This window comes from Felis catus, chromosome C2, assembly GCF_018350175.1.
Source record: "Felis catus isolate Fca126 chromosome C2, F.catus_Fca126_mat1.0, whole genome shotgun sequence".
NCBI lineage: Eukaryota > Metazoa > Chordata > Mammalia > Carnivora > Felidae > Felis > Felis catus.
The window spans coordinates 87,171,719-87,185,945 of NC_058376.1; the positions used below are offsets into that span (position 1 = coordinate 87,171,719).

Here is a 14,227-nt window from a genome sequence, read left to right on the forward strand (position 1 = left end):
TGCTTACTTCCATTCCGTTTAGGTCTCTTGCTGTGATTTTGTCCTGTTCTTTCACTTGGGACATATTCCTCTGTCTCCTCATTTTGTCTAACTCTTTTCATCTGTTTCTATGTGCTGGGAAAGTCAGCTATCTCTCCTGCTCTTGAAAGTAGCGGTCTTATGAAGAAGAGGTCCTAAAGTGCCCTGCACTTCACCCGAACCTGGTGCTTCAGGGGTGTTTCCTATGTGTGTGGCATGCACCTTACTCTTGCGGCTGAAGTGTGTCTGCCTTGTCAGTCATTTACAACGGTTCTCTGCATGTTGCAGGCAGGGTTTTGTTCCTGTGTTGTTAGTGGGCCTGTCTGGGGTAACCTTAGCTTGAGTTGGGTCAGACTAGGTGTTTGCCAGAGTTGCAGTTGCACTGAACTGTAGGGTATTCTCTGTGTTGTCCTCTAAGAAGCTTTCATTGTCGGACAAGGCCTGCAGTCACACCAGATGTCTGCCCCCAGTCCACTGCTGGGACCACAGTGGAACTAGTGTGTGCGGTTATCTTCCTCTTTCCCCAGGACAGGAATCAATTTGGGGTGATGCTAACCCATCAGGGCTGCTTGCACACTGCCAGGCTTGTGGTGTCACTTTGGATGGACGCCTACTAAGAGAGAGTTGGAGCGAGTCCACAGAGGAACACAGGGTGCACAGTGATAGCAGGGTTTGCTCAGGTCTGCTATAGGAAGAAGCTGGGTTAGAGGGGTAGATCTGCAAAAGTGGTTGGGGGCCAGGCACACTGTCAGTGAGCTAGGTAGAGACTATTTGCACTGCATTGGTTCCCACGGGTGTCTGTATCTAGGCTGGAGAGTGGGGGAAGGAGATGGTGCCCACCAATTCCTTTGTTCCTGGAGAAGTCTCCCTAAGACTTGCCCCTCCAGCATAGGCCCCAAAATTAGCAAACAAATCTCCTTGTACACCCCAGGCGTCTTTCAAACTGGTGCTCTGTGCTGAATCTCAGCGGGGCTATCTGTTCTCTTGTCTCTTTAAGGATGGGGACTCAGTTTCCTCTTGGCCTTCTACTCTACCTGACCCAAGCCTGCTGATTTTTAAAGTTCTAAGTGTTAAACCCCCGTGACAACAAGAACTCAAGAAATTAAGCCCCTCTGGTTTTCAAAGGGAGAATTATGGGATGGGAATTTTATGTCCTGGGAATTTATCTTCCCAGTGCTGGTTCTGCATGCCTGGGGTGCCTGGTGTGGGGTCTGCTCCTCTCTCCTCTCTTCTGTGCCCACACTGTCCCTCTTACAGACGGTCCTGTGTTTGTTTGGCTCTCTACTATGTCTCCATCCTTCCTACCCTCTTCGGTGTGGCCTCTTCTCTACGTTTAGCTGTGAAAAAGTCTATTATGCCAGTCTTTGGGTCATTTTCTGGGTTACTTACACTGAGGTGGGTGTTATCTAGGTGTGTCCATGGGATGAGGTGAGCCTAGGATCCTCCTACTCTGCCATCCTCCATGTGTCTGGGTGCATCGTTTTTACAGAAGTGTAACAGGAAGCAAAGTATAAAAATTTTAAGTAATTATATAAAACACAAGAAGTAACATAATTCAAAATTGTTTTATGGTTCTAAATAAGACCTTAGGTCTGAAAGTAGTCAGCTGAAAATATTTATTGGCACTTTCTCCAACTTATAGGAGAAAGTTCTCCATACAGAGGCAAACTCCATCCCAGAGTCATGTATGCCTCCTGCAAGTCCCCACTTAAAGTGGCCATGAAAGCAAAATAGGGGACTCTGCAAGAGCTCATTGGAAGAATTGATCAAGTGCATTTTGGAAGATACAGTGTAGGTATACACATGAAGCAATAGTTAATGAGCTTTTGCAAAAAATAGCAAAACTTCAGAGATGTATTAAAACAGTATTATCTCAAAAGAACTATTTGAAAATAGACATTATCCAGGGGTGCCTGGGTGGCTTAGTTGGATAAGCATCTGACTTCAGCTCAGGTCATGATCTCACGGTTCGTGGGTTCGAGCCCCATGTCGGGCTCTGTGCTGGCAGCTCAGAGCCTGGATCCTGCTTCCAATTCTGTGTATCCCTCTCTATCTCTGCTCCTCTCCCGCTCGTACTCTGTCTCTCTCTCAAAAATAAAGAAATGTTAAAAAAAAAAAAAAAGAAAGAAGAAAATAGACATTATCCAGTGATACAACCTGTAAGGTTGCATATTCAGAGACTGTGAATTTGGATAAGAATCCAGAATCAGATAATAGGTTAGATGAAAGACTTTTGGAATTCTGAACCTTCTAACCCTTCAGAAAAAGCAAGTGAAAAAGTAGTTCATCACAAGATCATGATGAAGTTGTTTCTGAAAGCCCATAATGAGAAAAAAAGATGTTGCCCCCTTTCGCAAGCATTTAGGAAATGCACATGAGGGTGTTTTCTTTCCACTTTCAGCTAAAGAGTTGGGAGAAGCAAACAGGAAAAGGTATGCAGGCCTGGTCTGGACATGTTGATAAAGCTGTCTTGTCATTTCTGCTTCAATTCCAGGAAATATTTACTTTCAGGTCACTAGATGGTATGCAGGTCCAGTCAGGGTTTAGTGATTTCTTTAGATGTGTCATATGAATCCAGGATTCTATTCCTTGGAGTTTGGTGGCACGAGGGTTAGTTAGCAGTTTCTCATGCAGGTACGTACCTTCCCAGCAAGGTTGAAGAGAGTAGTTTTGGAGTTTGGAGAGTAGTTTTAGTCTTTTTCAGTAGATGAAATCTCCAGGTTGCAAAGTGTGATGCTTAAGGTTGCCATCTCCAGGGAGTGCACTGTGAAAAGATGGCTCTAACAAAGCATAGTTAGTTTTAATGGAAGTAATTGGGCCTTTACAATATTGACGTCTGTCTTCCTTCTATCAGCTCTGGGTCACAGGAGGCAGGGGCCAACTACAGTGGATGTTCTGTGACTATCCCATGGGATGAAAGCTTATAAATTTCAAAGGGGGTAGATTTGAGATTTAGAAAGACTAATAGCAGTGCTTTTGGCCAGGGTATTTGGAGGGTCTCTACAAATTTTGCCCAATTGAGTCTTAATAGTGCTGTTAGTACATTCAACTACCCCAAGGTTTGAGGACAATATGCACAATAAAAGTGTTACAAAACCAGCCAAACAGCACAGACTGGTTGAAGCACCTAATCAGTAAAGTGCATTCACCAATCATTGTGGAGTTCAAGAGGGTTTCCCCAGGTAGGGATAATCTTTTTCTAACAGAATTTTAGCCACAGAAGAAGCATTAACCTGTCTACAAGAGAAAGCTTTGGTGAGTGAGAAAACATACAAACCATGACTAAAACATATATACATCCATGAAACGGGGGAACTGTATGAAATTCATTTGTGTGAACAGGTTTCTTTGTATTGTATTTTGGTGGGACAAGGGAGGTAGGCACTTTTTGTTACCTTATTAACATTTCCCCACCAATATTGGTTCATGAATGCTATCATGTGAGTAGATACTGTTTATGCATATACAGTGGTAATTGGGAATTTTAGATTTTCTGGTAGGGCAGGATTGTTACTTGATCCAAACCAGAGTTCTCTCTTTCTTATGGAACAATTAATTAGATTTCCAATATTGTTATTCCCTCTCTGGGGCAATTGTTGGGTATTTCTGATCATTTTTTTTCCAAATTACTATTTGGGAGAACATCCCTTTGGACCATGACAGAGGTTTGGCTCCTGGTTTCCTTGAGAGCAGCGTTTTAGGCAGAAATATCAGTGAGGTGGTTTCCTTTGGCCTCCAGGAAGTTAAGTCTGGAATCCCCTGGAATATTAATAATAGCCAGAGCTTTATATGTAAGTGATGAATCATTAAATTCTCTTCTTTTTATTTTATTTAAAAAAAAATTTTTGGGGGGCGCCTGGGTAGCTTGGTCAGTTAAGCGTCCGACTTCAGCTCAGGTCATGATCTCACAGTCCGTGAGTTCGAGCCCCACGTCGGGCTCTGTGCTGACAGCTTAGAGCCTGGAGCCTGTTTCAGATTCTGTGTCTCCCTCTCTGTCTGCCCCTCCCCTGTTCATGCTCTGTCTCTCTCTGTCTCAAAAATAAATAAACGTTAAAAAAAAATTTTTTTTTTTTAATTTTTTAACGTTTATTTATTTTTGAGAGAGAGAAAGAGAGCACGAAGAGGAGAGGGAGACACAGAATCCAAAGCAGGCTCCAGGCTCTGAGCTGTCAGCATAGAGCCCGATGCAGGGCTTGAACTCACAAATTCAAAGTCGGTCACTTAACCGACTGAGCCAACCGGGGGGGCCCTACTAAATTCTACTCTTGAAACCAAAAAAAATAAATAAATAATAATAGCCAGAACAGCCAGTAAAAGTATGGCATATTGGGACGCCTGGGTGTCTCAGTCGGTTAAGCGTCTGACTTCGGCTCAGGTCATGATCTCGCAGTTCGTGGGTTCAAGGCCACGTCAGGCTCTATGCCATTAGCTCAGAGCCTGGAGCCTGCTTCAGATTGTGTCTCCTCCTTTCTCTGCGCCTCCCATGCTCATGCTGTCTCTCTCTCTCAGTAATAAATAAACGTTAAAAAAATTTTTTTAAGTATGACATCTAGTAAATTGTGGACATACGAGTCATTTTTAATTTTATCCCCGTTAGATGTAAGGAAACCTTGTTTCCATAATATTCCAAACTCATCAGCTACTCTAAAGGCATACCAGCCATTGGCATAAATGTTTGTGGTTTTGTCCTTGGCCACAATACAAGGATGGTAAAGGGGATCCCATTACTATTTCTTTAGTGGTCTTAACTAAAAGGGTGGTGGCAGGAATGGCTCTGAGACCAGGGGGACTCCTGTGCCCCAGGGTGTAGTTGGTAGGTATAATGCCCTGTGTGTTGATGATGGTCCCCATGTTTTTGGGTGAGTACTCCCCCAAGGGCATTCCCTTCCCTCTTATCTAAGAGGAAAAAGGAAAGTTGATAATTAGCATTCCAGAGGGCAGGAGGCATTTATTAGGCTCTTCTTTAAAGTTCCCAAAGGCTATGTCTTCCCATCCTTTCCAAATAATAAGGTCAGTCTTGTCATTTTTTAGTAAAGCATATATAGAGTTAGAGCAGTAAGAAGTTTGGAATGTCATTTTCAACAGTAGCAAGTAAGTCCAAGAGAACCTCATAATTGGCGCTTAGTTGTAGGTTTGGGGAAGTTCAAGATGTCTTGAAGTCTACCTGAATCCAGATGTCCTTGTTCCAAGATCAGGTGCCCTAAATATCAAACCTGAGTTTGAGCAAACTGCAATTTTTCTTTGGAGAGTTTATGTCCCTAAAGCCAAAACTTGTAACAGGTAGATGCTGTTTTCCTGTGAAGAGTTTTGAGAAGGGAAGCAAGGAGGCAAGTAATCTACATATTTTAATAAAGTAGAGCCTCCAGAAAACTCTGTCATCCACATCAGTTTTTAAGGTTTCTAAAAGTAAGGACTTTCTAGTCCTGGAGCTTTATTGTCCAGGTGTATTTTCCATTCTTCCCAAGTGCAAGTTTGGCTATCCTCATCAACTGAAATACTAAAATATGCACTGCATAGATCAGTTGTGGTGAAAATTTTGCTTTCAGTAGGATTGGGTGTCAGTAACATGGGGGGAGGGGTTAGGAACAAGATGCCAAAGGATAACAATGTTATTTATTACTTGGAGGTCCTGGACAAACCGCCATCCTCAGCCATTGGGTTTTCTTATAGGTAAAATTAGAGGTATTACAGGGACTAGTGTAATCTTTTATTATGGGCTTGATGCCTTGCAAGGCTTCTTTATAGGATATTCATTAATTCTGGGGACAGGTTTTGAGGGATCTGTTTGAATCTTGATGGGAGATGAACTGTGGATTCTACCAATATCAGTTGGAGACCTTGCCCCTAAAGAGAATGGTAACGGATCCAATAGGGACAAATGATCAGTGTTCCCGGACTCCAGCTATAGTGCTGTCAGAGATGGAGCAAAAAAAGATGTCAAAGGGCTATTTTTTAAAATTAATTATTATTTATTTATTTTTTTTTTAGCGAGAGAGAGAGTGCAGTGAGCGAGGGGCAGAGAGAGGGAGAGAGAAGGGGTTCAAGGGTTCAACCGAAGCAGGGCTCATGTTTTTACCCAAAGCAGGGCTTGAGCTCACCCAGTGTAGGGCTTAAATGCACGAACTGTGAGATCATGGCCTGAGCCAAAGTCAGATGCTTAACCTACTGAGCCACCCAGGCACCCCAAAGAGCCATTTAATTTATCTGATTGGCTATTTTCATTACTGCTGTCAAATTCTAGAATTATTTCCCCATTTTGGAAGAAAGGAATTCTGGTATGGTATTTTTCTGAGAGATCTTCACCCAATAGGGGCAGAGGAACTGAGGAGAAAGAGTTCTGTCTGTCTCTCAGAGTGCCTAGACAAAAGAGAAGAGGTTCAGAGGCAGGAACCTGTTGAGGTCTGTTAAAGACCCCTAGTATTTGAACTATTAGTACTCTGAGACAGAGGCTCGCTCCTTTATAGCAGTGGGAGATGGGATACACTTAACACTGTAGCTCTCATGTCAGTAGAGACAGAGTGAGATTCATTCCCAATCTGGACAGTGATTTCTCTGAGCTGATAGGGTTTGTTTGGAGTGTACTGTTTTTGTTTTTGTTTTTTTTTAATTTTTTTTTTCAACATTTATTTATTTTTGGGACAGAGAGAGACAGAGCATGAACGGGCGAGGGGCAGAGAGAGAGGGAGACACAGAATCGGAAACAGGCTCCAGGCTCTGAGCCATCAGCCCAGAGCCCAACGCGGGGCTCGAACTCACGGACCACGAGATTGTGACCTGGCTGAAGTCGGACGCTTAACCGACTGCACCACCCAGGCGCCCCAGGAGTGTACTGTTTTTAAAATTGGGAAATTTAACACAAAAATAAGGATTTCTGGTTCCTCTTAAATAATCAGAAGTGCACTCTGGCAACACTGGACCTGCCTTCCTGCATTGTAACAACTGGCTGCTGTATATAGCAATTGCCCCATCTAAATGGAGCCATACAGACCACTTTTTACCCATCTGTTCCTTCAGTGAGCCCACTTCACTTACAATTGTTTATCTGTCTAGGCAGTGTAGTAGACATTTAAAGTTGTATCCCCTGATTTAAAGGTTATTTATCTTTCATGGCAGATTAAATAATTGTAAAATACTTATTAAAACCATTAATATTATTGGCTTACTCATGTGACAAAATAAGAAATATGTATTTGGTCTTTGTCTCCAATTCCTTGACACATAGCTCCTAAATCTCTTGGAATTTCCCAAGAGGAGTGTCTTTTATTCTAATTCAGCAACTTCTAGTGGGTCCTTTGGTAGCTTCAGGACAGAGACTAGTCGCCACAAAGACTTGAGGCATGATTGGAGGGTGGGGCTTTCAGCCTCATCACCACCCTCATCTCTGGTGAGAGGAGATGGACTGGGATTGACTTTAACCAGAATCATGATTTAGTCAATTGTGCTTATGTATGAAACCTCCATAAAAATCTCTGAATAACTGGGTTTGAAGAGCTTCTAAGTTGGTGAACACATGGAGGTGCTGTTAGGGTAACATACCCTGAAAAGGCAGGGACGCTATTCACCCCTTCCACACACCATGCCGTATGCATCTCTTCTGTTTGGCTGCTTCTGAGTTGTATCCTTTATAATAAACCAGTTCTGGGGCGCCTGGGTGGCGCAGTCGGTTAAGCGTCCGACTTCAGCCGGGTCACGATCTTGCGGTCCATGAGTTCGAGCCCCGCGTCAGGCTCTGGGCTGATGGCTCAGAGCCTGGAGCCTGTTAACGATTCTGTGTCTCCCTCTCTCTCTGCGCCTCCCCCGTTCATGCTCTGTCTCTCTCTGTCCCAAAAATAAATAAAAAACGTGGAAAAAAAATTATAATAAACCATTTCTATTAAATTATCAAACCAGAGGAGGAGGGGTCATTGGAAACCGAATTTATAGTTGTTAGTCAAATGTATGCGGGCTTTGGAACTTGCTATTGGCATGTGAAGTGGGGGGACAGTTTTGTGGGACTGTACCCTTCAATCTGTAATCTGGCACCACAGGTACTCAGTGTCAGAGTGCTGGAGAAGTGGTGTTGAAAAGTCAACGTGTATTTGGCATCAGGATGGAAAAAAAACCTTTCATTTGGTGTCAGAAGTGTTATGTGTAGAACAGCACAGATTCATTGTAGAAAAATTAGTTGTATGAAAGCACTGTTACCGTGGGTTACTGGTGTAGGGATAGGTAGGGCTGTTCAGTATTCATCTTGGCTAAAACCTATTTATCTTCTGATTTTATCTCCTTCCCCAAAATTGTCTTCCTCCATAACTTAAAATACCCCAGTGCTTTTGTGTCATTTTCAGTGCCCTTGACATTTATTTCCTTTCCTTTCTTCCAGCTCTAATTCTCAAACATTTATTCACAAAACTTACCCCACTTTACCTTTGCCACTTTAGTACCTTTGGTTATGTTTGCTTTGGTTTCCTTTCCAGCCTAACAAAACCCATCTTTCTGAAGCTTGCTTTGATCATCCTGGCTAGAAGAGATGTTCTCACCTCTCCCACATAAATCTTCCCTCTCTCGTCTGTACCACTCAGTACACCACATCACACTACATTTTCTGAGGCAGCCTAGTGAAGTAGAAATAAAAAGAATATTGCACACAGGGAGTCCAGATTATGAATCTTGAATTAGTTATGTGCCCCAGAATACCTTACTTCTGTCACCCTTACTTTCTTCTTTTACAAAGTAGAGGGGCACCTGGGTAGCTCAGTTGGTTGAATGTTCAACTCTTGATTTTGGCTCAGGTCATGATGTCATGGTCATGGGATAGAGCCCCAAATCTGTCTCTGTGCTGAGCATGGAGCCTGCTTAAGATTCTCTCTCTTCCTCTCCCTCTGCCCTTCTCTCCAACCGCCTCTCTAAAATTAAAAAAAAAAAAAAAAAAAAGTGGAAATAGTACCAACTCCAAAGGGTTGATGTGAGAATTAGATGAGGTAATATATATAAAGCGCTTATTAGCACATTGCGTGGCATGTAATAGGGAGTAAGTGAATGTTACCGTCCTACTTCTCTCTCCAGTTGGAGTGTAGGGATTATTTTTTATATTTTATGTAACTCTCTTGGCACTTAATACAGTATGTGGCACATGGAAAATTTACTGAACAAATGAGTAAGAATTCATACAGCTCTGTTTAAACGATAATTCTTTGTAATGATGCTCTGTATATTGAGATTTCTAAAGGATTTTTGAGTACAGATCATTAGTTTTGATGTCAAAAACTATAGCCTTAATGTAATCATAGAATGGCACCACAAGCTTTGTGTTCTTTGACACAGGTATGTCCTACTGAAAGAAAGAAACATGCTCTTAACTTTAGAGCAGGAGGCCAAGCGGCAGAGGTTGCCAATGCCAAGTCCGGAGCGGTTAGAAAAGGTAACATTTGTGGAGGCTAGAGACTATTGTGTGGGATAAAGGCCAAAACATGTAAGTCTATGGTTCCTGTATTTCTTGGCAAGTAGATTTCTTTTTTAAAGTTTCTGCTTGATGTTTAGTAAATGTACAGAGTTGTGCAACATCACTATTGTAGAATATCTCCATCACTCCAAAATGAAGTGTGATGCCAATCTGTAGTCCCTCCCCATTCCCATCCGCAACCCTCAACAGATGTGTGGACATGGGCTTTTATTTCTCTTGGGTACATAGATAGGAGTGAAATTGCTGGGTCATATGGTAAATCTATGTTTAACATTTTGGGAAACAGCCCAACTGTTCTTTAAAGTAGCTGTACCATTTTAAATTGCTGGTTTCAGTTTAGCCACTGCCCTACCAACCAGGTCAAAGTTTTGAGTGCATTTTTTTGTTGTTGTTGTAGTAAAAAACACATAACATAAACGTACCTTCTTAAATCATTTTTAACAGTATAGATTAGTAGTATTAAGTACATTCACATTGTTGTGAAAAGGTCAAGTATTGTTCAAATTAGGTTTTCTTCATCATTAAAAAAAAAATCCCCTTAGGTTCATGATTTCCACTCCTACAGGCAATTATTTGTATATGTTTCCTGTTTATCTAGCAGAATTTTTTTCTGCGTGTAGAAGTGTGCCTAATTATTTTTATTTACATAATAAAATTATTACATAATTATTTAATACATAATTTATCTAATTTGGTTAAACTCTTAAAAACTCTCCTGACATTTGTACTTTCACTTACCTAGTATATCCTGGGTACTTTTCCCTTTCAGTATATGTAGATCTGCCTTTTCTTTTTCAAGGCTGTACACATTTTTTTTTAAATGTTTGTTTATTTATTTTGAGAGAGACAGTGCATGCGAGTGTGGGGGGAGGGGCACAGGGAGAGTATGAGAATCCCAAGCAAGCCAGACGTGGAGCTCAATCTCACGACCGTGAGATGAGACCATGACTTGAGCCGAAATCAAGAGTTGGACACTTAACCAGCTGAGCCACCCGGGCATCCCAATGGCTGTACATGTTTAAGCTATTTCTTCCATGTAGAAGTTTTGTGTTTTATTTAGTTGAATTTCTCAAGGTTTTTTGCCTGGATTGCTTACGAGGTTAATTCTTTGTTGATGTTTCTGTGCCATCGTAAATAGAACTCAGCTTTTTGCCTAACCTCAGCTGCTTCACGTTCGTTCGTTTCCCCACGCTACTCACAGCCGGTATTGCCACACTGCCTCTGAGAGGGGCGGACCTAATATCCCTGCAGAGAGTCAAAGAATGCAGGGAGTAAAGTTTTAGTTATTTAGCCTCACTAGGAAGAAGTTATTCTGACTTAATGAAAATTGAATTCCATAGCATATTTATTTTTATTTGAAACTTTATTTTGACACAACATGAGATTGACAGAAAAGTTAAGAGAATAGTACAAAGGTACCTTTCACCCAGTTTCCCTAAGTGAATATTTTACCCATTTGCTTTATCCTTCTCTGCCTCCTTCTCTAAATAACACATTTTTTCTTCAGAAGTTTAAGAGTCAGTTATATACATCCATAAATAATTAAGTATATGTTGTGAAAAAACAAGGATATTTCCTTACATAACCACTGTACAACTTTCAAAATCAGGAAATTGATATAATACTATTATCTAATCTGCAGATCTATTTCATCAGTTATCCGGACATTGTCCTCTAATTTATAGCAAAATAAAATTCTGGATCATTTTCCAGTTGTTATCTCGTTAGTCTTCTTTAATCTGGATACTCAGTCTTTCTTTGTGTATCAGAACATTGATTTTTTTGAAGAGTGTAGGCCAGTTTGGGTTTGTTTAATGTTTCTCATAATCATGATGATTGGCGGAAGTATCATAGAAGTGATACAGTTTTCTTCACAGTATATAATATTAGGAGGCACAGGATGTGGATTTGTTTTGTTACCGGTGTTCACATCAATAATTTTTTAGTGTGGGGTGCCTGGGTGGCTCAGTTGGTTAAGAATCCGACTTTGGCTCAAGTCATGATCTCGCGGTTTGTGAGTTTGAGCCCCACGTCAGGCTCTGTGCTGACAGCTCAGAGCCTGGAGCCTGCTTCAGATTCTGTGTCTCCCCCTCTCTGTGCCCCTCCCATGCTCACGCTCTGTCTCTTTCTGTCTCAGTAATAAATAAACGTTAAAAATTTTTTTGTTTAAATAATTTTTTAGTGTGATGTCTGCCAGGTTTCTCCACGGTGTATATAGTTACTAATTTTTCTTTGTATTGAGATCATATATAAACATCCTGTAATTTCTCAAACTTGCACTCACTGGGTTTAACATCTATTCATTAGTTATTACTACAATGTTTGCTAAATGGGCATTTTTTTCATCCCATGATTCATTCTACATTTATTGGTTAGCTTTCTTATGTAAGGAATGGCTTTCCCTTCACTTTCTTCTATCCTATTGCTGTGGACTCAGGGATTTCAGTTTTATTCAGGGAGTTATAATTCTTGAATACCTTCATCCCAGATTTAAGGACCAGTGTGGATTCCTTCAGGCTCGCCCCTGTGTTCTCATCACTTTTATGAGGCATAGCAAGTTGTTCTGGATTCATTTTGTACGTTTCCTGCCCCATCCCTGGAATCAGCCATTTTACAGAGGAATACCCTGATTCCTTTTAATGACGAATGATGTATTTAGAAACTAAGACCTGATGATTGCCACATAACATTTATAAAGCATTGAGATTTTATTTTCAGGATATTTGCTAATTCTGCTATTAAGGAAAGCTATGGATAGCGCATTGTTTATTTGTTGAATAAGCTTTTGTTAGAATGGTGCTGTTGTAAGACTTTTAAACTTCAGTAATAGATTACCCCATCTCCCTGCTATAAAAAAATACATTTCAGAAGTGAGCTTCATCCCCATAGGTCATATATATTGCACTTTCTGGATTAGTAAATTCCAAAAATAATGAAAGCTTTCTCCAGATAAACTGAACGTGATCGTAATTTTTTTTCAGTTTTTTTTAATGTTTATTTATTTATTTTTTTGATAGAGACAGACAGAACATGAGCAGGGTAGGGCAGACAGAGAGGGAGACAGAATTCAAAGCAGGCTCCAGGATCTGAGCTGTCAGCACAGAGCCCAACGTGGGGCTTCAACTCACAGACTGCAAGATCATGACCTGAGCCAAAGTCAGATGCTTAACCAACTGAGCCATCCAGGCGCCCCAATCATGATTTTTTTTTTAAGCCTCAAATGTATGCATCTTCTCAGTTTTGTGACATACTACTAAGGAAAATTTATCAAGAAAAAAAGTTAAAAAGAATCCTTCTCAAGATATAAATTGAAGGTGTGGAAGTGTGTAAGGACATTCTTGGCTCTGGAAGAGTTAAGCTGAAAGGAAAGAAAGCTCTCCAAGGTTGGCTTGTTTTGAATAAAGTGCATCTAATTGATATTTCTGATTTTCCTTCTCATCTGGAGGCATGAGCGTGAGTAATCGGGTATGATTTCCGTTAGGAGCCCCAGCAGCAACCTTGCATGGGCAAACCCTAATGTAGTTGGTGAACAGCCAGGCTCACTAGGTTCCTAAGGGCTACATGGCACTTCACTCTTCTAAGTTTCTCTGTCTTCCAAATAGGATTCACCATTCTCACCCATCTTTTATTTCTCAGGGGTTTTGTAGAAATTCATTCAGTTAAGAGGAGGTACGTGTGGATTCATCTGCTCAGTGTGGCTTTGATTGAAGTAGGGGAGAGCAGATACATAGAGTGTGAGCTGCGTATACAGGTTATGAGGTAGTCTATCTAAATTTGTGGCTTTCACATCTCTTTTGGATGCTGCAGCTACCTGGAAGTTTAGCTTTATAATCTAATCTGCCACCCTGTTTTTGAGGGCTCTTAAAAGAAACAAATGTGTGTATACAGTATTTCTATTTGTTATGATGCTCACAGGTAATACACATAACCGAAAAAATGCCTCAGTATTTAGAGCTATGAAAAAATTTAGCTCATCTGTCATTAGAGTCCCCAAAGATGAATATTTATTTATAAAGAATATATTTTGCCCTGCTAATATATTACTGTATACATTTTAAACTTCAATAGAAATGTTAAAAGAAAGAGATAAAAATAAATAGGGGTTCCAGTAGGATCTTCTTGCATCTTGATGGATCATTGGAAAGTAGGATCAGGGTAGACTGATATTCCATTCTCTGTAATAGCAGCAGCTGCCAATCAAGTAGGAACATCTGTGTCGGGGCACCTGGGTGGCTCAGTTGGTTAAGTGTCCAACTCTTGATCTCAGCTCAGGTCATGATCTCACGGGTTTGTGGGATCGAGCCTTGTGTCAGGCTCTACACTGACGCCATGGAGCCTGCTTGGGATTCTCTCCCTCTCTTTCTCTCTCTCCTGCTCACTGTCCCTCTCTCAAAAATAAAAAACATCCAAAAAGAATTTTTTTTAATGAATTATAGTTTTTCCACACCACAAGGCATTTGTGCCAAGGTGGCTAATGTGGGTTGACATCAAGGAATCCCTCCTCCTGGAAGCCAGGAGGAAGTTTCTCAAAACTAGAAGGGAAGGGTGTTTTTCCCCTTGTATCAATCTAGCTTTGGAGATACTCTGTTAGTGACATATGCCCTCCCTCAAAACAACAATGAAGTGTTCTTTGTGCTAACAACATAGCTTAAAAAAAAAAAAGTAAAACACGGGGCACCTGGGTGGCTCAGTTGGTTAAGCGTCCGACTTCCACTCAGGTCATGATCTCATGGTCCACAAGTTCAAGCCCCACATTGGGTTCTGTGT

At 41.1% G+C, this 14,227-nt stretch overlaps 1 protein-coding gene across 3 annotated transcripts in view; it reads left to right on the forward strand.

The window, feature by feature from the left end:
• Positions 1 to 14,227, forward strand: part of MRPL47 (mitochondrial ribosomal protein L47) — a 35,041-nt gene that overhangs the window by 12,770 nt on the left and 8,044 nt on the right. For all 3 annotated transcript variants that reach the window (XM_006944236.4, XM_045037239.1, XM_045037240.1), the window contains exon 4: positions 9,322 to 9,418. In XM_006944236.4, coding sequence (XP_006944298.1) covers positions 9,322 to 9,418 — 97 coding nt within the window. The remainder of the gene's footprint in view (positions 1 to 9,321; positions 9,419 to 14,227) is intronic.